The sequence below is a fragment of the Camelina sativa genome, chromosome 5 (genome assembly GCF_030686135.1).
Source record: "Camelina sativa cultivar CO46 ecotype springtype chromosome 5, ASM3068613v1".
In the NCBI taxonomy this organism is placed as follows: Eukaryota; Viridiplantae; Streptophyta; class Magnoliopsida; order Brassicales; family Brassicaceae; genus Camelina; species Camelina sativa.
In genome coordinates, this window is record NC_141884.1 from 659,117 (window position 1) to 681,247 (window position 22,131).

The following is a 22,131-nucleotide window of genomic DNA, read 5'->3' on the forward strand; positions in this document are numbered from 1 at the left end:
CCCCCCAAGCTTTTGAAGAGCACACAATTAATACCCCACACATACTGTTAGGATTTGGACACTTCACACTCCTTTCTCTTTGTCAGTTGCTTCTTGTTCTCAAACTTTTGTTATCTTTTGCCTAATTATATGACAACTATTTATATAGTGGAATTACGTAAGTTTTCAAAATTATTATGTAGGTTACAGTTTTACACTAAATACTCATGTATCGTGTCTTTATTAGATAGTGATGTTTTGCTCTTGAAGAAATGTAAAAATTCACATAAATTAAATTGAGTGAAAAGATCCAAACAAAAAATTTTAAATGTTTATTTTCAGTAATTGCTAAAATAAAATATAAAACGTAGAAGACATAGGATATTAAGAGTACGTTAGAAATATCTTTTTTGTTAGTGTGTCATAGAAACGTAATAGCTAGATATATCTATGTATTCATGACTCAGAAAGCATTTCCTTGATAAAACAAATAATAAATTAGCATATAGGATCCCTCCCTGGCTTTTCAACTCCTCCAAGTTCTATTTATTCATTGAAATTCTCGGTTAAATTAGTTCCCCCACTACAAAGATTGTGTAATGAATAAATTTTACATTACAAAAAAAAAAAAAAACATATATATTTTGGTTGAGGATATTTTGTAATGAATGTAAGGGGTTTATCGAAGCATGGATTTCCGGTTATGTCATCATAACGGACACACGAACCAATTAGTCATTTGAGAAGAAGTAATTGACACAACAAGGTTTGGTTCTCTTGTCTTTTGGAACATGTTATCAAAATCACTAGCTACCCCAATTTCCAAAATTATGAAATGGGCCTATACAGTAAGGATCGGTCCTTCAGAATAATACGAGGCTTCCTCTTGTACATGAAACTAAATTATAGGATGAAACATTTCATAATTCTCATTGATCACGTAACAGAGAAGAAACAAAGGGCGTTACAACTTACACAAGTAAAGAAGAGTCCGTTTAAGAAAAACGAATCAAAGCCTTCACATGAGTGACAGGGTTCTAAAGCTCATAAAAGAATCAGAATCCAGTCAATCCACTCATGTTTTTCTTTATTCTTTTTCTTTATTTTAATAAAATTTAATTTATTGCAATTTTAAACCCAAAACCTTTAGATTTTTTTTCTGTTTTTTTTTTTCCTTTTTTTTGTTTTTAAAAAATATATTCGGAGAATACCCAAGGTGAGATATTTTAATTATCCTTTTCGCTCAGTCGGTGTATCCGCCGTTATTACCGTAATCGTTGACGTGGAAACCATTGTCGGAGCCAGGTTTCCGGGAGATTTTAAGATGAACGCCGGGATCGTGATGAGATGCCGTCGAGTTGTAAACAATGGAGTTGTTTATCATCTGCACGTTACTATTCATAAAAGCTTTCATCGGGAGGTTACTATTCCCATTGTTAGGGTTCTTCGTCGCCTTCTTCTTTCCTTCTCCTTCGTCGCTGCTACTACTGCTGCTGCTGTTGCTTTTAAGTCGCCGTCCTTTCTCTCCAGTGCCGTGAAAAACCCTAGAGGAATGTGTTCCTGAACCTCCGGTTTTGTTGCTTGGAGGAGAGCGTAGGATCTCCATTACAGCACCTTTGTTTTCACCTGCAATGGTGATGACACGTGTGCCCATTATGCTCTCAGAATCAAACGGAGATGGTTGACGATGCATCTTCCTGGGGTTGTTGCCTTGATAGCCATGATTTTGGTTTTGGTTATGGTTATGGTTTTGGTTGTGGTTATAGTTCTGGTTGTGGTTGTGGTTTTGATTATGATGATTTGGTTCGTGGAGTTGGCTTGTTTTCTCTGCAGTGAGAATGTTTTTCTGAGTGGTTTCGCGTTCGGAATGTAACTGAGAAGGTGGAAGAGAGTAAGGAGAGAGTACTCTTGGTGATGGTGCTTTCCGATGGTTCTCTGAATCAGATGTTACAGACCGAGTTTTCACTGACTCAGACGTTGTAGAGTGACTTGAATGAGCTGGACTCGGTGGTGATTTCGGTTTTGGCTGTGGTAAGGCTTCTTGAACCTCCTTGGGAGATGGTGGCGGCGTGTATGACAATCGAGGTGGTGGCGGCGGTGGCGTCGCAGCCTTTGGTGGGGTCGGTGGTGACATATGGCGGCTTGGAGGTGAATGATATGGGGACCGCTCTTGATGAGGAGGTGAAGAAGGTGAAGGAGCCTTCTGACGTGGAGGGGTAAGAGGCTGTTGCTGCTGACGTGGAGGGGTAAGAGGCTGTTGCTGCTGACGTGGAGGGGTAAGAGGCTGTTGCTGCTGACGTGGAGGGGAAGGAGGTTGCTGCTGCTGCTGACGTGGAGGTGAAGGAGGTTGTCGCTGACGTGGAGGTGACTGTTGTCTTGTGGGTGGTCTGGCTATGACCGGACGGCGAGGGGTTTGTCGGGGTTGAGGTGGAGGTGGGTCGCTTGAGCCTTGTGATGTAGGCCTAGCGATGCTAGAGAGACGGAACCATGGACGAACGTTAGACATTATGTTTCTATTCTAAATGTAGTAAGATGTTTTTTTTTAAGTGTGGCAAAACACAATGGACCGATTGAGATATGTAACCAAAGCTTATATATAGATGAAAATAAGATACAAGTGTGTAGAAGAAAAGTGAAGCACTTCACGAGAAACATGAAAAGGAAAAAAGTGAAAATAGAGAAGAAAGGTATCAGATCCATGCAATGAGATTTCCAGCTTGCAAAAACCACATTTTACGACTGGTATCAATCGTTAAGAGCCACTTTCAAGCTTTTGCTTATAACTTATCTATCACCGTTGAGAAAAAATATATATTAAGATTCTAAATTCGTTGTTATGTCTGTGAAAAAACACTCTGCATCTAGTCATCCATACGTAAAAATCGGCAGAACAAAATCTTTACATCAATCTACTAGCAGAAAAGCTATGCCTGCATATGTCGACAAAGATAAGAAGAAGCTATGCATGCATATATGTAATTTTTTTTAGTCCATATATATATTTGAAATTTGTGTCTACCAACAAAACATGACAAATGGGATAGGTATATTGTCATTATTATTTAATTGGTTTAGTCAACTTCTAGCATAATTTTTTTACATTTCGTTTACCTTTTTTTTAATTAGTATATTGGTTTGTTTTTGAAAGAATCCCCGGCCGTTAACACTAATTAAGAAGAGTAGTGTTTCTCCACTAATTTGAGACACAAATTATTCCAATTTGTGTGAATGTATATAGTGTGACGTTAATAGTCTCTCTTTTTTTGTGTGAATGTATGTAGATTCTCCTCTCTTTTTTTTTTTTTTTTTCTCGATTTGACTACTACTAAGTACTAACTAGATGTACTAACCTTTGCATACGAACGGTTGATATTGTTTCATTTAGGTTTGATTGTTGGACAACTTGCTTTTTATTCAAGGATTATTAAAATACATCGAAAGGGAAACTTGAGAAACCAAACATCGAATACTAGTAAGCAGTAAAAAAGTATCTCTGTGCTAAAGCATCTTCGTCGGCTTTTCTTTTCCATATAATATAAATGTATTGATCACACTACTCTGAGGTCTGAGCCACTAATTCTTTCCTTTCAGAAGAACAAAACCAAATATATTTCTTTTATATATATGATAATTTAAAATATATACAATGGTTCGAAGTGTATTATCGGTTGCTTATTGGGCATCAAAAGGGCGTAGCATCTAAGCCTCTCTCTCTTTTTTTATTTTTTTCTTTCAATTTTACATTTTTGTATCACCCACATATATTTTGCATTTTCTCATAAAAACATTATATATACATATATTATATATGTAGTACCGTACCAACATAATAAGAAAGAGCTTCAAGATTATTACAAACTTCATAACTTCTTTTTATTAAGAGAAGTGTTCATCTTTTCGTCAATTAATTATATTAAGTGTTACTAAAAGTAATAACCAAAACCAAATAATGCATTTTATATTAGAATATCAAGATATACATACATTTTTATATAAGAAAAGTATCTTTTGAATTCGCTTCAACATCCTACTGTATCCCTTTCTAACAATCTGGTTCACTGATGCAAAACTACTAATTTTAGTAACTAATGAAAGTATGAAACTAACGTTAATACATAAATATAGATATAGATTCACCAACGCTTCTCCCTGTCACGACGGACGATAAATATAAGGATTTTAAAGTTGTGTAAAGGCCCATTATTCGCTAGTGTTCGATTCACTTCATATCATGGCCTTTTTTCGATAATTCAATGTCCTTCCTTCCGCACAGCAATGCAACATTCTATATTAGATTATAAAAGTTACTTGTAACATTTAAATCAAAATCCGTCGTAGTCTAGCTGGTTAGGATACTCGGCTCTCACCCGAGAGACCCGGGTTCGAGTCCCGGCGACGGAGATGTTTTTTTGTTTCCTATTTTTTTAACGGAACCGGGGAAACCCCTCACTCAATCGGTTTAATAGCCATTCTCTCATAGTCTCATATATTATCCTTTTCTCTATATTTATTTGCTATTTGAGTCAGCGTCAAAGAAAGACTATACTCCGCGGTCGTCTGAAACACGTTTGTTAGGCTTGTCTCGAATAGACAAAATTCCCAAACACATGGAATGATTTAATCGGATTATATGTCCAAAAAAAAATACTAATGAAGTCACTGTACATAATATATTGAATTGTTGATTGTACACACATGCAAAATATGCTAAACCGACCCAAAATGCATTTTTTATTTTCTTCCAACTTGAACTTGGACTAAGCTTAAAATTTCATAACAAACAACCCTGTATACGTGCGGTTAGTTTATTGCAGTTTTTCTTTTAAAAAATTGTAAGGTTTTATAGGTTTGGTTTAGATCAGATCTATTAACCAGCAGGTTGATCAGTTCTAACTTAAAATATGTATAATTTGGTCATAGGATCATGATGAATGCACATACCGATGACGTTCAGCTGGTACAACTTTACAGGCAATCGATTGTGCAGAAAATGTAAAGCAAAAGCTGATCAAAAGACTCAAAACTGATAAAAATATATCGAAATATACAGCGTTTTATAAAGAAAAAGAGAGAAAAGAGTCATTACTTCCATTGAATGTAATTATTGTTAATATTGGACCACCATGTATGGGTATGGCTTCAGAAATTTGAAATGTCCTATGTTAAAAGCCTTAAAAACATTCAAAGTCCTCTTATGCCCGCCTACACCAATAGTTGTACAACAAAACATTTATATTATGCTTTTTTCTGTCAATTAATTAATTTATATTAATAATCAGAATAAACATTAAAATTATGTTTTTAAAAAGGGAAAATGCATGTATAATTCGGTAAGCTATCCTTGTTTGACGAGTCTGCAAATTACAAGAATGGAAAATTATATTCAGGTTCACGTGTCATTTAAATAGTAACTCATTTGTAAGTTAGTTATAAAACGACACATATTTAACTTTGCATGATATTTAGATTCAAAAATACCAAAATTAAGCAAAAAAAAAATCATCATGAATGCTTTAACCAAACAAAAATAAACACTTTCATACCTTCACGTTATTAAATGAAATGTTGAAATGGTTTTTTCTTTTATGTCACGAAAAAATATAAAAATGTTGAATTATTGAACCAAATAACAAAAACCCAACACATGCAATCCTAAAAAAGGCCACACTTGTCTTAACCTATGAACAACACACTTGTCCTGTAACTGTAGTCAAATAATTGTGATATTGTCCAAATACGAGTCCCCTTTAAAACACGGTGTTTTGGTCGGCTAAACTCCTTTGTATTAGGCTGATCTTGGATGCAAGTGAACCAAATATAATTTTCTAAACGTAAGAAATTAGGTCATAAATTTTTCGATACATGAGTAACTTTGTGTAATCAATGTGGGATTTTAGCCACTCTCATTCGTCAACGCTAACTATAATTCCGATGCTCTCGCGACATACCAAAATAAAACTACGAGTTGTTGAAAAAGATGTGTACTTTATTAATCGGTGGTTATTAAAACTTAATTAGTCCACGTCCAAAACAAAATAGTTTAAGCAAATTTTGCAAAACTGCACAAAGGGTCAGCTATATTATAGTAGGGATAAATATGCGGCTATTCCGGAAAATTATAATGATAAACTTTCGATTTCTTTTTGTATGTAGAAAAAGAATTTAGATTTTTATATTTTTTTGTGTCATAGAAGATGTTAGTTGGTAGTGGAGACTAAGCTTTTACGCTTAATCATGAATTATGAACTATACAAAAGATGTCTTTTGATCTAATTGATTCGTAATTTCTTCTTTTATCAGTATCCCCTGAAAATTTATAAAGTATCAAGTCTAGTCATTGATATTATAATCATCTCTCTAACTAATATTCCTAATATTAAACTTTACGAGTTGGTTAACATATAAAAAACGCTTCAAAATCTCAAAGGTTTACGCCGCTTGATAATATTTGATTATATTAATTAAAAATTAACTTAATTTTCCTCTTGCACCGACCTCAAATTTAGCTGACAAATAAAAATAAAAAGGTGACAGATAAATTTAGCTTGTTTCTTAAGTGAATTAGCTATAAACTCCTGTCCTTGATACCGATCGTAATTACTAATTAATACATGTGGAATATTCAAGTAATGGAAATAAGAAATTAATTATATATTTGTAACCAAAGGAAAAAAAAACCTGTTGCTTTATATCCTCAACAAAGTTGACTTTAAAAGTTCGCCTAGCCACGATACTAGTTGGAAAACTAATTCAGCAACGAAGAATATTTCAGCTGCCGTATCAAATGCAGCATGTATGTCTTTACCAATTGATCACGCTGTTAATCTTCTTGATGCTATAGATAATTTATATCTATTCCACTCGATTTATTTATATATATACTTTTTCTTCTCATCTTTCATAATATAAATACATGACTATATTTATTTAAAATAGCATAAAATATATGTATATATCTACTTTATTTTTTATTCATGAATTCATCACTTTAATATGGTAGTAAATATTTGCTTGATCTCTTTTTGTTTATAAAAAATACATAAACATAACAAAAAAACAAAAAATATCTATAAAATATAAATGAATGATATTTTTCTCTTTATCATTATTACGTGTGGAGTACTTTTAATAAAACAAAATCTTCCAAATCACATCTATCAAATAAAACAGTGATTTGAACCTTTCAAACTAATCGCAGTCACAACCAACCCTTTTTGATTGTTCAGTGGCATCGTCCTCGTCACGCCTAACCTTTTTATTAGTATTTTTCTTTATTAAAAAATATATTACGATAACTATTCCTCGTCGTCCTTTTCGGCCTTCTCCGAGTGTTCTTATTTTCTTAATATTCATTCTCTTCTCTATCTCCCGTCAAAATAAAATCACTCTTTCTCTTTTGTTTTCACAATTCTCCTGGACATGCCTTTGCTTTCTTCTATACTATACTCTTCATCGTCGTAGATATTTTTTTTCCTAACCAATGGGGATTCTCTGGGATTCGATTCTCTTGTTACTAGTGGCGACGTTTACTCTGTTCTTGGTTAGGGTCGTGTTATTCAAAACAGGATTGATATACATGGTGAAGTTATGGAGAAGGAAGCTGATCGATACGTTTCACGTTTACCAATTCTACAAGGTACCTGAGTTCAACGAAAACGTACAAGAGAATCAGCTCTACAGCAAAGTCTACGCTTATCTCAATTCCTTAAGCTCCATCGAAAACTCCGATTTCACCAACCTTTTCACAGGTAAAAAAACTAACGAAATCATCCTCCGTTTAGATCGGAACCAAGTCGTTAGCGACGAGTTCCTCGGCGCTAGAGTCTCTTGGATCAACGGACAAAACGACGACGGAGTCAGAAACTTCGTTTTAAAGATTCGTAAAGCTGATAAACGAAGGATCCTCAGTTCTTATCTCCAACATATACATACAGTCTCCGACGAGTTAGAACAGAGGAACACAGAGCTTAAACTATTCATGAACGTCGATGATCAGAATAAGAAGAACGGACGGTGGAGATCGATTCCGTTTGATCATCCTTGCACATTCGAAAACATCGCCATGGAAACGGATCTGAAGAACAAAGTCAAATCCGATCTCGAATCGTTCCTCAAAGGTAAACAATACTACAACCGACTCGGCCGTGTTTGGAAACGGAGTTACTTACTCTACGGACCTTCCGGTACCGGTAAATCAAGCTTCGTCGCGGCGATGGCTAATTTCTTGGATTACGATGTTTACGATATAGATCTCTCCAAAGTCGTTGATGATTCCGATCTCAAGATGCTTCTCTTACAAACCAGAGGCAAATCCGTAATCGTCATCGAAGATCTCGATCGGTACCTTTCAACGAAATCAACGGCTGTCACTTTATCTGGGATTTTGAATTTTACCGATAGTATTTTGAGTTCTTGCGCCGCCGATGAACGGATCATGGTGTTTACAATGACTGGGAAAGAGTTAATTGACCCGGCTATGCTTAGACCGGGTCGGGTTGACGTTCATATCCATTTTCCGTTATGTGATTTCACGGCGTTTAAAACGTTGGCTAATAACTACTTGGGTGTTAAAGACCATAAGTTATTCTCTCAAGTCGAAGGAATATTCCAAAACGGTGCGTCTTTGAGTCCAGCTGAGATCGGTGAGTTGATGATCGCGAATCGTAACTCGCCGACTCGTGCGTTGAAGTATGTTATTAATGCTTTGCAGACTGATGGAGATAGGAGAGGAACTGCTGGACGGCGTTTGCTTTTAGAGAGTGGTTCGAGAAGAGCGACGACGGAGGAAGTATCTGAAGATATGAGTGGTTTGCTTTGCGGCGGTGGAGGAGGAGGGAGTTCGCCGGCGGTGAAGGAGTTTAGGAAGCTGTATGGGTTGTTGCGGATTAAAAGTAGTAGGAAATCTGGATCGTTCGATGTGGCTCGAGAGATGAAGGACGGCTAGTGATTGTACAAGTCAGCAGCCACGTGGGTTGATTTTATTGGTTGAAAGAGTCTGGACAAAAAGCGCAGACTAGAGAATGTTGTTTACTTTTGTTTTTTATTTTGTTGGGTTTTTTTTTTAGTTTAATGTACATAAATTTTATAAGGTTTTGCTTTTTGTTTTTTTTTGCTACCATGGAAAATGAAAAGCTAACAGATTCACTAATCATTCACTCATTCTCCATATCACTATATCCCAACATTTAAATATATACTTTGTTTTGATTTTCTCACGAGCAAAACATTTGAGACATTATGGTGGAAAAAAAATTGTTTTTAAATTCTATTCTATATACATATATGTTGAATGTTGTAACTCACATTTTTAGAGTTTCTTTTACATTTTTTTCAATTAAATTTTTATTAAGGTTTTGTAACTAAATATAAAGCTTTCATATGTGTGATAAGAATTATGTTTGTTGCACAAAGAATGCATAATCCATCAGTAAATTCTTAGAATTATAAGTTTTGTGGTTTATATCGCAATATCACACAAATCTAATTGTACAAAAGTTAAATTTATACAAGTGATAAAAGATTCCTAACTTTTTATTGTTATAAGTGGATGTTGGATGAGTATAGATTAATAGATTTGATCTACCCAAATAAAGTAGATAAATTTATTCTTAAAAATATTTGTTTAAATAAATTTATTAGAAATTACATTAAAAATTTAATTGTGATTTTTATTGTTTGCCACAATAAAAGAAGACGACCAAAATCATCCCAGATGCCCTCAAGCTTAAAAGTTTTGTAAGTGCATAAACCTGCGATGCAACAAAAGCAAAGAGATTAAAAATAGATTTAAAAAATAGATTTAAATAAATCTATTAAAACTTCGTTAAAAAATTAACTATTGTTATTACTAACTTATTTATTTATTTTATATTTCAGTTACAAATCTTTTTTATTTTATAAATCACAAGTCATTTGACCAATCAAAATTGAACACATCAGAAATGTTTTATAATTTAATTTAATTAAAATAATTAATTTTGAAAAAAAAAACACAAAAGATAAACATGTTCAAAAAATTACCAATTGGCCTAACGTTGTGGGATTTTTTTTATAAAAAATGTTCATTGTACAAGATCCAGAGTCTGTTAGCTTTTCATTTTCATTGGTAGCAAAAAAAACAAAATGCAAAACCTTATGAAACTTCTGTACATTAACTAAAAAACCCAACAAAACAAAAAAAGAAAAGTAAACAACATCTCTAGTCTGAACTTTTTGTCCAGAATCTCCAACCAATAAAATCAACCCACGTGGCTGCTGACTTGTTAAAAACTTTTTAATCACTAGTGTTTTGAAAAAAAAACCACAAAAGATAAACACGTTATATATCAAACGGTCAGGGTGACAGCGTCAATAACACGCTTTAGTTCATTATGTAACTTATAAGATTGTGTTACTAATCACAGCTTATCGTCGAGCATCGTCGTCTAAAGTTTGTTTTGCTCGTTGCCTCCTCAGGTACTTCAAGGAACCGTGAGTGTTAGCGATTGCATTTAAGAGAGGAGTTTCTTGTATTGAAGTGTTTGTTTTGTCGTAGGAGCTTTCTCCAAAGGAGCCAATGAGTTTTTCTAGTTTTTCCATTTATATTCAGAAACAGTTTACAAGTTTTTTAAGAAGGTACACAAGAAAGGAGGATGGATGGATGATCAAGGCAGAGAAGAGTGATTGTGGTTAGAGAGTTCTTGGGTGAGGGCTTTCTCCAACCAAGTTTGTGCATCTTCCATCATCTCGGGGCTTAACCGAACCATGAGAACGCAGAATTCGGTTTGGTTAAGAGCACCATCTCCATCGAGGTCACCTTCTCTAACCATTCCTTCAGCATCTTCTTTACTCATACCTTGAATCCCAAGTATCCCTGAGTTTCGTCTTAGAGACTCAGCTGTGATGAGATCTCTCACTGGATCCGCAAGCAAACTGAAACCTTTGCATAACTCTGATACAAAGTCTTCAACATCCATCTTCTCTGCCATAACCGGTAACATATCTTCGTATTTGGTCTCCATCTTCGTAGTAGCTTCCTCTAGTATCATGGAGTTATCGGTTGGTTCCATTTAGAGGAAGATAACGAGATGATGATAGACAAGAGAGAGATAGAGAAGAGATTTTGGTGAAGTAAATTTGATTAGTCCAATGGAATTATATAAGTGAGTGGCGTATCTGTTCCGATCTAGTGATTGTCACGTTCGAACCTAATCTTGTGTGGTCTTTAAAACTATCTCTTGAATCATAACCGTTGGAAATCTGAGAGTTGAAATAACGAACGGCTGTGTATCATTCCAAGATTAATGCGATTCCGTGAGTACGTAAGCAGGTGATTGTTAGGTGGTTTCGTGGAAAGTTCTAATGGGCCGCGAATACGACGCATTCCCACTCCAATATCACATTATTATCCAAAAGGTAAGTTTCGGAGAAGTTTCGTTTTCTTGATTTCTTGTGCCGTATCTTTCTATTTTTTTGTTTGTTTGTCTTCAATGCAATTTCGAATTCTCTCCTTACAAAAACAACGACAAGAAAATATCTCTTTCTCCGTCCAAACTCCAAACTTAAACTTAAACTGAGTTGACGTAACGGTAATTTTTTGTTGTCTGAATTTGAGATTGACTATTATTTGGTTAAAAAAAAATGAATTCAAGTATAAAAGATTATTAATAGGTTTTTATGCATGAGTTTGAAAAAAATAATACTTTATTGTATAGGATAAGTTAGTTATTATTAATCTCCTAAGCATTCGATTTAAAGAGTACATCACACTAACGTTTCTAAATCCAGAATTTATATATGAATAAAATCTTTTACGAAAACACTTATAGAGTTTATACGTACAGTTAGAAGAAGCGATGAATACTTAGTTACATTACATACCATGTAACAACACTCGCGAGATTCGTATTCACATATTCTTCTACCCATACACAAACGCCCTGATTTATATCGACAAACCAAAATGAAAAACCAACCCAAAATTACCATCAAACCCCAACTATAAAAAACATTTAGAAAATAAATATTTGATTTTAACAAAAACCCCAAAAAGAAAGGAGAATAAAAAAGACTATGTTGTGTTAGCTAAGTTCTGACAACTTTAACTAAAGTAACCCATGTGAGGCAAAAGATCATGAAAGAGAATTAGAAAGCTAATTTCACAGTCTCCTTTTTGATCATTTTGCTTCACCATGAAGATCCTCCTCCTGTAGTACTGAACATCCCACTCCAATATCCATTACTAGGACTTGAATTGTTATTATTATTATTTCCATGACTCTTCTGTTGTTGATTTTCATCATGATCAACTTCTTGTGTTATGCTTGATGAAAGCTCCTTCATTTGATCCCCAAATGGAAACAAAACTCTACCTTGATGATGATGATCATTATGAGCTTCGGACCTATTGTTGTTGTTGTTGTGTCCAAGCCCTTGGTGATCGGTAGAGAAGGAGAGATTACTTGGCTTGTAGTCTACCATTGTTGGAAACCCTGAAGAGGTGTAAAGCACAGTGTTTGAATCCATCATTGGACCGGGAGGCATGAATGAGTTAATCCCTGATCTTGAAGAAACATTAACTCCGGTTCTTAAAAGCTCAAGAGCTGACGACGAGGAGCCATAGAGAGAAGAAGATGACGAAGGCTGCTGATGAGTTATGTTACCATTTCCCTCCATCTTCGGCATCTGAAGAAACTGAGACATATGAACATGATGATGATGATGATGATGTTGATCTTGCATGACAGGGAAAGACAACAAGTTGAGATCTTGCGATGACCCTTTTGATTTATTAGGGATTTGGTTGGAGAAGAGAATTGGTGGGTTTAGATCTGGAAGTGTTGTGGTCAAACCAAGTGAAGATGGTATCGTCTGAAGGATGTTTGATGAAGAAGAAGAAGAAGATGATCTCTTGTTCTTTCTTGAGCTTCCTCCCACAGGAACATTCCTAAGAGACCCACCTTCGGTCCAATACCTTCGACAACCCTTGCAGAAGTATCTTGGTTGTGTGAGGCTATAGTTGTTGTAGTAACAAAACTTTGTGTTGGTTGAGTTACACCTTGGACAATTTATTTTCTCCAGTGGTCTTGCTTTCCTCTCCGCCACAACCGCCATATTGTTATTGTTGTTGTTGCTTACGCCGGAGACGGTGGTTCCAGCGGCTGAGACGCCGTTAGATGTGAGAGTGGTGTTTGGCCTTGCATTGGATGTTGTGTTTGATTGATGTGTGCTGTTGTTAGGAATCATTATCTGCTCCATTGGTTTTACGTTCATCATTTCTTGAAAACCCTAGAAAATGATTTCTTAATAGTTAATTATAGCTTAATTTAAAACACTGTATAGACCATTAAGGACTCAGAAGTTAAATAATAAGCTAATTAGACATTAAACATATGATTAATTCACACTATGCTTTGCAATTCTAAGCACTAATTTAACAGATACATGAAACATGCACATTAGATTTTTCCTTATTTGATATATAGAACTATATGTACATATAGGATTTGGTGGAAAAAGGAAAAGAGATGAACACCAAGAACAAAATAACAAATCATGACTTTCTTTTAATATCTCTATTAGTTTCTCAAAATATAATTAATGATTAATCACATGAAAAGGCTGAGAAAAAAGTGTTGTGAGCTGCCTATAATATATCACTAATTTTTTCTTTCCGACCTCGAAACCTACAAAAATAATAACTTTCCCCATGCAAATTATTCATTGAAATATATGTGCAAAAAATCTTAAATACACATATCTCTATTCTCCATAACCACAAACACATGATCATGATGATATTCATCTAAGTATGAAATCTTTCACGGATCATGAAGTAGGAGAAAGAAAAGAGAGAAAAAAGGAGGAAGTAGTTATGAAGAAGAAGAAGAAACAAAAGAGAAGAGTCAAAGGAAGATCTTTTAAGCACCTGTGTCCACTTCGTAGCGTCCATGACTTCCGACAAAGAGAAAGCCAGAGAGAGAGAGAGATATGTGTGTGTGGGTTTTGAGTAAAGGCCAAAGAGAAGAATGTTTTTTGAGAACTTTTTTTTTTTTTTTTGCCTTTTCTTTGTTTGTGAGTGATGGCTCTTCTATGCGTTGCCTTTCACTTTATGGATGATGAAAAAAGAGCCAGCGAAGAAGACGGAGAAGAGAAGAACCCAAATTTTAACTTATTATCTAAGAGAATATAGCTATACATATATTAACTAAGATGTGTTTTGAGTAGAATAATTCAGTTCTATTAATTAAAACTATAGTTTAAATAAGATTCATTGAATAGAAAAGAAAATTATTTTGTTTATGCCATTACGATTATCATGATGAAAAAATGTTTGATATAGAGATTACATTATGATTTGTAATTTCATAATTTCGTCCGTCTAATTCGGGAGAAAACTATGGATTAAACTTTTTTTAAAAAAAATCGGTTATAAAAAAGATTAAAAGAAGGAAAAAAAGAAAAAGTTGGGTTTGTTGATTTTGACTAGTGATGATGTCTCGTGACCGCTCTCTCTTGCTAGCTCTTTCTGGTCCCTCTTAAAAAAATTATATATACTTTTCTAAGAGAAAAAATCGTGTGTAAGGAATTATGTCCTCTTGCTAAAATAATATATTTGTGAATGGATATAAAACTCTTTGTTGTGTGTATCATAATGCATAGTGTGAGTGGAACTATGAGTTGTAAGCTATTTCTCGGCCTCCCATTTTGTGATTGGATACTATTTGTTGGCCATATGGTCCATCAAATCGCCTAGCTACATTTTTAAAATCCCAATACCATACCTATATGTATATACACCACATGTCTTGCGTACATGTGAATTAGTGGCTTTGACACCTAAATTTAGCTCGACCTTTAAAACTTTACTATATCAATATACAGTACGATCTCCATTTTGTGTAAGTAACCGATGAGATTCGTCAATGGTTGAAATACAAATTCATTTGTTTTTAATGATTACGACATAACACATAATGTTACCAAACAACACCAATATCAAGCTACATGTATGTCTATTCTGTCAAACAATCTTAGCTTTTCTCAGACGTCATTACATCATACATATCTAAAGTTAAATATGATTTTAATTAAAAGTGATCATAAAAGATTATAACATCTTATAATGAAAAAGTATATACTATGAAATATAAAGTATGTGTACACGGAAAAATTCATGAGAGGTATAAGACCATCTCCAATGGTTTTCCCTATTTTTTCCTCTATAATAGAGGAACTCTATAATAGAGGTGAGTTTTACTCCAATGGTTCTCTATTCTCACCTCTAAAATAGAGATTGCTATTTTTTTCTCTATTTATAGAGGAACCTTTGTAAACAAAAAATAGGGTTCCCCTATAAATAGAGGAAAAAATAGCAATCTCTATTTTAGAGGTGAGAATAGAGGACCATTGGAGTAGAACTCCCCTATTCTCACCTCTAAAATAGAACTCCTCTATTATAGAGGCAAAAATAGAGTACCATTGGAGATGCCCTAACAATAAAACCGTGTGAACCGTCTAGGTGTGTAAATGATTCTACATGAGTTATATAAAGCAAAAAAACAACCTAATAGTATACTGTATGCTTTATCGTCATGAATGAATTTGACTCCTTTATATCAATTCATAGATTCATTTTGGCAATCGCTACAATTATACAAACGAATAATAATAAAATAAACTAAAAAGAAATCTAAGTTAACAAATAAAATACTAAAACAAACTATTTAAAATTTTCGAGGAGGAGAATTTTGAAAAAGAGGACGAGGGAGTAAAGAGAAGACCGACAGGAAGCGACAAAAAGGAGGTGGATGTGGGTCCCATACTTCGTGGCGTGATTGAGATTTTTCTATTTTCTTACAAATATTTTTACAAGTAATAATAATCTTAGAGACTGTTGTAGTTCTTTGTTGATGTTGACATCTGTCTTCTCTTACCCAACACCTTCCCCCACCCAATGAAAATATCTCTCTCTATCTATTCGTGTCGTTTCACTGTTTCAGCTTTCCCTTGCCTGCCGTTTTGCTTTAACGACTTGCCAATTGCCACTTGTCCCTTCCTAAGTCGGTTAGCACTTAGCAGTACATTATTTTGTTTTCTTTCTTGAGTTGAGTTTTAATAAATAGTGTAATAGGCCCGATAACAATCATGGCCCAATAGGCCCGATAACAATTATGACCCAATAGGCCCGATACAATTAAATATTTGATCCGACGTCGTTTCAATGTGACGGTGATCATCTAATACAACTACTCGCTAACATGGAAAAGGTCGGAAGTAAGTGAAGAAGAAGAAGAAGAAGATGGGAACAAGTGTAGCGCCATGGAAGCAGCTGCTCTTTAGTGCAATTGAGTCTAATTCTCATCTAAGCCACTCTTCTTACCTTCAGCTCGTATGTGTTCTCTTTCTTCTTCCTGATTCTCTCATCAAGGCGATGATGTTCATCTGCTGATGTGTTTGTTTGTGTGTGTGTTTTTCAGGCGACGATTGGTTTAAACGGACGGCCTTCGAATCGTACTGTTGTATTCAGGTGATTACGAATGTGTGATTATCTCCGTTTAATTGTGTTTCGATTTTGTTCAGGTAGTGAACATTTTTGTTTTTTGTTGGTAGGGGATTTGAAGAGAACAGTGATAGAATTCAAATCAACACCGATCTTCGTAGTCGTAAGGTCTTAGAAATTTTTCCAAGAAGCTACTAGCAGATTCTTCTTATAAAGCTCTCTCTTTGATCCTGTAAAATCTCTGCTTTTTTTTGTTTGCAGATTGAAGAGATTAAGCATTGTCCCTTTTCTGAGGTAAAACATTTTCTTTAAGGTTATACTTTTACGAATCACGCGTTGATTCTTACTATGGTGGTTGCTTTTTTCCAAGATATGTTGGTATTTCTCGGATACTTGGGAGCAATTCCGGATCAATGGAAGAGTTGAGGTCATTGATGCTTCGAATCCTGACCAGACTAAGCTTCAGGTTGGATATACATCTTTACACCTTTATACTCAAGTGTGATTATTTAGTATACTATCTTGGAATGGAATAGACATTTTTTTTGGTGTTTATCGTTTTGATTTTGGTTGCTTGATGTGTTATATATAGCAAAGAGAGAAAGCTTGGTTTGCTAATTCCTTAAGGTCAAGGCTTCTCTACATCTGTCCTACTCCTGGTAGTCCTTACAACAACACTGAGCAACCTAACCAAGAAGTTAAATTAGATCCCTCAAGTGGTCCAGTTCCTGAGTACTGCCTACTCCTTCTAGAGCCTGAAAAGGTTTTGTTTTTTGTTTTTTGAAACTCTCTTTCTTGAGTTGTCCCCTACGTAGAAAGCAGGTTTTGAATGAATGATTTTCCCTTAATGACAGGTTGATTACTTGAATCTGAAAAGCAACCAGAGGCTTTTGTTTTCATCCATGGCTAGTGGAACTGGAGAGAAGTGCTGGACTTCAGAAAAGGTTAACCCATAATTAACCTTTTAATCTCGGAGAGGGTGATTAAAGAATTTCTTATTTGTGTTTGTGGATTTCCCTTATGTCATACGCCTGTTTGTAGCAATTCATAATACTTTTACTTTTTTTACTCTTGGCTTTCGAACGTGTGACAATCTTTGTTTTTGTTGGGTTAGATCATATTAAAATATCTGAATAAAAGAATTTGAATCTTTTTCTTCTATACCATAGTCTCTATCCCTTTGAATGACATTTTCATATGCTCTAGAAATAATGAATAAGAGCAAGGCAGATAGAAGCGTGTAGTTCTCTTTCTGTGGTTGTTACCCAAAAAATCCTTCCTCTGGAAACTAGTTCCCTGTCACCATTTGTTAATATCTATTAAGCTAGCACTTTGGTAGATCTGGAGGAGGATGAGGCAGACTCTCCTGCACCTTCTTGCCATTTTTCACTATAAACATAGTGCTCATTCCCCATGTTTGATGGATGTCGAAATGACAGTGCAGTAACCAGAGTCCTGTTCATTAGAAAAAATGAAGAATTTATCAGTAAATGTCATGTGTGTTGTGATGTAAGGAGTTTTGTGAAAAAAGAATACCTGGATTGTTGGCAACAAACCGAATTGCGGCCCATCCTCCTACTGGGACTCCAATTGTGTTCAAGCATGGAGGATCCTCCAGGTTAAATTGTGCTGTTTGTTCATCATAGTTACCTGTGCCATAGCCAATAACATAAAAGCTGTGTCCATGAAGATGAATTGGATGATTTTCTGTCGTGAGTGTGCCAGTATTCTGGAAGATGATTTGTATCCTGCTCCCATACTCGAAAACTATTGCTCTGGTCCCATTTGCAGCCTGCGTGTCATTGGCTATGTCATTGGGTGCCCCACTGACAAAGTCATAGGATTTTTCAGGCGTGGTTGGGAAATCTAAAGTGAAGTAACCTTCCAGTTGCTTGTAGTAAGCTTCCAAAATCGAGATTTTAGGTTCGACGAAGCTGATGTTGTTCATTGAAGCTGCTAGTCTTCCTTGTCTAGGACCTTGGCACTTGATGTTTGGATCTTCCGAGTTACACTTGTTTACATTTATTCCGATTGTGATGAAGAGATGAGCGTCAATATTTCTTGGAACATCAACTACGTTTAGACTTCTGAGCCCATCCATGACAGTCTTAACAGCAATATTATCGTTAAAAACAGGTAACTTGCCTGGTACTGTTTCACTGTTAGGCAATGCACCAATATATTGGAATACTGCTAACGCTGATGTGTTTTGAAACTTGACATTCTTTGCAGACTCGTACGGACCCATGGCCATGGAGTATCTCCCAACGGCTTGATCAGCTGTGACAAGAACGTTCATTGTCTGTCCTGGTACAAGCATCACACGCTCTGTTGCAAATGGTTTGGTGTACTCGCCATCTACTTCCACTATGGTCAACTTGTGATTAGCTATGGTGAAGAAGGTCTCCATGTTAATGCCAGCATTTATCAGCCTTAGTAGGTACGTCTTCCTTGGCACTATCTTAATCTTATAAACATCTGATATATAAAGATATAAAAATAAAGGATCCATGATCTGTTTTCTCCATATATACCAATCATACTATTTGTCACCTGATATTTACCATTAGAGGAGCAATTGTAGTTAGGTCCTGGTTGGCCATTAATTGTGAATGCATCTGCTGGAGGAGGAGGTCCTCCACTCTCCAGTACATTTTGTTCCAGCTCCACCACGTTCTTAAGCCAATACTCACCTAGATTTATCAATAGAAAAACAAATTCAGTGAAACTAGTTAGTGAAATAGACCTGACTTTATTAAGAATGAAGATTACCTAGGAGAATTGTATGCTCGTTGAAGGGTTTCTTGAATGGGTAAGGAACAGATGCTTTAGGATATACAATAAGCGGACCATATACTGTAGCCCTAAGCCAAGAAAAGTGTGCATGCCATAAAAAGGTGCCCTTTTGTTGTGCCACTGTGAAGTTGTATGTGAAACTTTGGCCACTCTGAATTGGACATTGTGTGATATAAGATGGACCATCATACCAACATGATAGTTTTTGCTTAATACCATGCCTGCGCATAATAGAAACACGTTTGTTAGTCTAGACTTCTTCTTATGAGCATTTATATTTTACGTACATGTGTATATGCCTATTGACATACCAATGAATTGTGGTATTGTAGGGGGTCATGTTGATGACTTTAACGACAATTCTGTCATCTTCTTGAGCGGATATCTCAGGGCCAGGGAATTTCCCGTTGACTGTTACAATCTCTTTTGTTTGGCATAGCCTGGTGAGTCTTATTGTTTGTACCTATTTGAAAATTCAGTGACACAACAGACCTCTGTTTAGAAATCTGAATACAGTGAAGATAGACAAAAAAACATGCATGTGTTCCATGTTGATTCTAAATTTCTAATTTTAATATTTTGGTAACATTTACGTTGCTGATACCTTGAACTGGTAGAACCTAGTTGCAGCGCCAACCCCGCCAAGATTCATTACTTGAAGAGTGAACAAGAAAAAGCTAAGCCGGAACAAGGACGGGACAGCTGAATTGGTCATCTTGCATGAAAAGAGAGACAAGGAGATTTGAGGTTGAAAGGTACTGATTGATGCAACTGATTTTATAGTGTTCGAAGGTGAAAGTTAGGAAATATAATATATAGTGATGAAAAAGAGTTTCATGATTTGAGAGAGTTGGGAACAGAGACATTAGTGATTATAAGGTGTTGGGAAGGCGTGACTTGTTTCTTGACCCCAGCGTGAGATTGAAGGCAACACACGAGTTACTCTAAAAGGGTTTAAAAAAGGAGAAAGATACTCTTAATTAGTGTCTGTTCTTTGATTTTAAATCAGTAAAAGCTTTATGCATTATGATGCAGGATCTTCTACCAAACTAGTGAAACTGCTGACTGATCGGGACCAACCCAGTTTTCACCAAGACTACTTTCTTCGTCAAGCTTTAGTGGAACCGACCAGGTGACTATTTCTTTTGACCTGTCGTTTATTTACTGGAAACCATACGAGTTTTGGGATTAGCCGGAATAAGTGAGAGGTGCATGATTTAGCATCATTAGAGAGTGTTTAGTAGGGTCGTGTTAGTATGTTTGAGTGTTAAAAGAAACAAGAAAGAGTAAGAAGGGATCAAGTTTCTTGGTCGGAAGGTTTGAATGGTCTTAATTCTTTATTGGTCGTGTCATCATCAAAGTTCGTGCACGCCTTAACTTGCCAAATACTCATCTTATTTGATTTCTTTTTATTAGATTGGAACGTGATGATTGTTTCGAATTTTGACCTACTCATCTTTTTCATAATCGAAAGTTTAAGAGCATTGATGCGTTGCTTTGCATGAAGACGGTCGTCAATTATGTTTTGACTGATTAACAATGTTGAGTTTTAACATATTAGGCCAAATCACGACTATAAACATGTTTTATGTAATCGATGTGCCAATCTGCTCATTCGTTTACAAATAATGATACGCAAAACACCATGTTATAAAAAATGCCATGGAAATGTTTATCTTTTTCTATTACAAAACATCAATGACACCATGTTATAAGAATCAATGACATATAAGTACCACATTTAGTCAAATGTACCACTAATATATAACTATTTTCTTTTCCCATTAGTATTTTACAAGTATAATAATATTATAACATTACACCATGTTGTGACTTTCAAAGTTTCAAACGGTTAAGTTTCTTTTTCCTTTCGAGCTTTTCTTCTTCTTCGTCTGCCGTTCAAGGTATATATAACTTAATTGGTTATATGATTTTGTAGTATTAATGTTAGTAATTTCTCATGAAAACAAAAACGTTTTTTCCTTTTTGGATTCATTTATTTAGTTGACTATAATAATCAAAGTTATTTTTTAAAAAGGAGCTAATAATCAAAGTTCATAATATTATTTATAAAACCTTAAAACTTTAAAAAGTTTAAATAACCATGAATATAAAGTTTTTTTCTTTAAATTAAGAAAAAAGTGTGGTTCACAAAAAAAAACAGTTAAATTTAAGTTATGTACAATGCATGTTGGACCTAGAACACCTCTTACAGACCACAAAGAATATGGACCGGATGTTGTATCCGGTTTGCTTACACAAATTTAAAATTCAACACTTCAAAACCAAAACAAAAGCAAAAAAAAGAAAAAAAAAAATCAGGAAAAACACAAAAAGAGTTAAATTTAAGTTATGTATAATGCATGTTGGACTTAGAACACCTCTTACAGACCACAAAAAATATGGACCGGATGTTGTATCCGGTTTGCTTACACAAATTTAAAATTCAACACTTAAAAACCAAAACCAAAACCAAAACAAAAAAAATCTGAAAAAAAAAAGTTCAAAAGCCGAAAAAACAAACGTTTTAAAAAGCTGAAAAAAAAATAACGCTAAAACGTTAAAAAAAAAAACATTGGTACTTTCCAACAGTCGGGCCTTCAGAAAAGCCCACTACTGTGTAGATGCTTTGAAAGCAAAAATGGACTAACTTATATATAGGAGTTATGGGTTAGTATCTGACTATTATATTTCCGATTTGGGACTTTGTTAATTTTTAAAACGTATTGGGCTTTTATTCGACAAAGAGGCTTATGACGGCGATAAAGATATGGCGGCAGACTGTGTGGAATACGGTGGATGCTTTGTAACCGAAATGCACATTACAATTTACAATAAGGAGGCCCAAGTGAGAAGTGGGCCTAAGCCGAGATACA

At 35.0% G+C, this 22,131-nt stretch overlaps 6 protein-coding genes and 1 non-coding gene across 8 annotated transcripts; 3 read left to right on the forward strand and 4 right to left on the reverse strand.

Annotated features, from left to right (window-relative positions):
• Window positions 1-885: 885 nt before the first annotated feature.
• On the reverse strand, window positions 886-2,654 carry LOC104784646 (uncharacterized). The gene has a single exon (XM_010509688.3). It carries the CDS (start codon window positions 2,483-2,485, stop codon window positions 1,223-1,225), a length of 1,263 nt encoding a protein of 420 aa, XP_010507990.2. The 5' UTR covers window positions 2,486-2,654; the 3' UTR covers window positions 886-1,222.
• A 1,653-nt stretch (window positions 2,655-4,307) lies between these two features.
• Window positions 4,308-4,380, forward strand: TRNAE-CUC (transfer RNA glutamic acid (anticodon CUC)). Its single transcript has one exon. It is a non-coding gene; the product is annotated as a tRNA-Glu (tRNA).
• A 2,758-nt stretch (window positions 4,381-7,138) lies between these two features.
• Window positions 7,139-9,130, forward strand: LOC104784647 (AAA-ATPase At2g46620). Its single transcript, XM_010509691.3, has one exon. It carries the CDS (start codon window positions 7,460-7,462, stop codon window positions 8,921-8,923), a length of 1,464 nt encoding a protein of 487 aa, XP_010507993.1. The 5' UTR covers window positions 7,139-7,459; the 3' UTR covers window positions 8,924-9,130.
• A 1,397-nt stretch (window positions 9,131-10,527) lies between these two features.
• Window positions 10,528-12,020, reverse strand: LOC104784648 (calcium-binding protein KIC). Its single transcript, XM_010509692.3, has one exon. It carries the CDS (start codon window positions 11,025-11,027, stop codon window positions 10,623-10,625), a length of 405 nt encoding a protein of 134 aa, XP_010507994.1. The 5' UTR covers window positions 11,028-12,020; the 3' UTR covers window positions 10,528-10,622.
• Window positions 10,528-14,483, reverse strand: LOC104784649 (dof zinc finger protein DOF2.5). Its single transcript, XM_010509693.3, has 2 exons — window positions 13,886-14,483; window positions 10,528-13,245 (listed from the first exon to the last, which is right to left on the reverse strand). Exons 1-2 carry the CDS (start codon window positions 13,907-13,909, stop codon window positions 12,145-12,147), a joined length of 1,125 nt encoding a protein of 374 aa, XP_010507995.1. The 5' UTR covers window positions 13,910-14,483; the 3' UTR covers window positions 10,528-12,144.
• A 1,699-nt stretch (window positions 14,484-16,182) lies between these two features.
• On the forward strand, window positions 16,183-17,620 carry LOC104784650 (pyridoxine/pyridoxamine 5'-phosphate oxidase 2). Its single transcript, XM_010509694.3, has 7 exons — window positions 16,183-16,348; window positions 16,437-16,486; window positions 16,570-16,627; window positions 16,721-16,753; window positions 16,830-16,925; window positions 17,052-17,222; window positions 17,314-17,620. The coding sequence occupies exons 1-7, from the start codon at window positions 16,259-16,261 to the stop codon at window positions 17,413-17,415; spliced, it is 600 nt and encodes a 199-aa protein (XP_010507996.1). The 5' UTR covers window positions 16,183-16,258; the 3' UTR covers window positions 17,416-17,620.
• Window positions 17,594-19,999, reverse strand: LOC104784652 (laccase-6-like). Of its 2 annotated transcripts, XR_015558114.1 has the most exons (7): window positions 19,860-19,991; window positions 19,567-19,718; window positions 19,232-19,476; window positions 19,024-19,152; window positions 18,341-18,937; window positions 17,996-18,251; window positions 17,594-17,914 (listed from the first exon to the last, which is right to left on the reverse strand). XR_015558114.1 is itself a non-coding variant. In XM_010509695.3 (6 exons), exons 1-6 carry the CDS (start codon window positions 19,968-19,970, stop codon window positions 17,784-17,786), a joined length of 1,710 nt encoding a protein of 569 aa, XP_010507997.1. In that variant the 5' UTR covers window positions 19,971-19,999; the 3' UTR covers window positions 17,594-17,783. The 2 variants fall into 2 exon arrangements, 1 of the variants encoding a protein (XP_010507997.1); XM_010509695.3 differs by having other exon boundaries at window positions 17,996-18,937; window positions 19,860-19,999.
• Window positions 20,000-22,131: the final 2,132 nt, after the last annotated feature.

Bases quoted from the DNA above. Each gene is read 5' to 3' on its own strand.
- LOC104784646 (XM_010509688.3), bottom strand. From the start codon at position 2,485: ATGTCTAACGTTCGTCCATGGTTCCGTCTCTCTAGCATCGCTAGGCCT.
- LOC104784647 (XM_010509691.3), top strand. From the start codon at position 7,460: ATGGGGATTCTCTGGGATTCGATTCTCTTGTTACTAGTGGCGACGTTT.
- LOC104784648 (XM_010509692.3), bottom strand. From the start codon at position 11,027: ATGGAACCAACCGATAACTCCATGATACTAGAGGAAGCTACTACGAAG.
- LOC104784649 (XM_010509693.3), bottom strand. From the start codon at position 13,909: ATGGACGCTACGAAGTGGACACAG. The intron at 13,246-13,885 runs GTGCTTAAAAGA...ATCATTTTCTAG, and splicing joins ACGCTACGAAGTGGACACAG to GGTTTTCAAGAAATGATGAA.
- LOC104784650 (XM_010509694.3), top strand. From the start codon at position 16,259: ATGGGAACAAGTGTAGCGCCATGGAAGCAGCTGCTCTTTAGTGCAATT. The intron at 16,628-16,720 runs GTCTTAGAAATT...TTTTGTTTGCAG, and splicing joins CCGATCTTCGTAGTCGTAAG to ATTGAAGAGATTAAGCATTG. The intron at 16,926-17,051 runs GTTGGATATACA...TGTTATATATAG, and splicing joins CTGACCAGACTAAGCTTCAG to CAAAGAGAGAAAGCTTGGTT.
- LOC104784652 (XM_010509695.3), bottom strand. From the start codon at position 19,970: ATGACCAATTCAGCTGTCCCGTCCTTGTTCCGGCTTAGCTTTTTCTTG. The intron at 19,719-19,859 runs GTATCAGCAACG...ATTTTCAAATAG, and splicing joins CTAGGTTCTACCAGTTCAAG to GTACAAACAATAAGACTCAC. The intron at 19,153-19,231 runs GTAATCTTCATT...TGATAAATCTAG, and splicing joins CGAGCATACAATTCTCCTAG to GTGAGTATTGGCTTAAGAAC.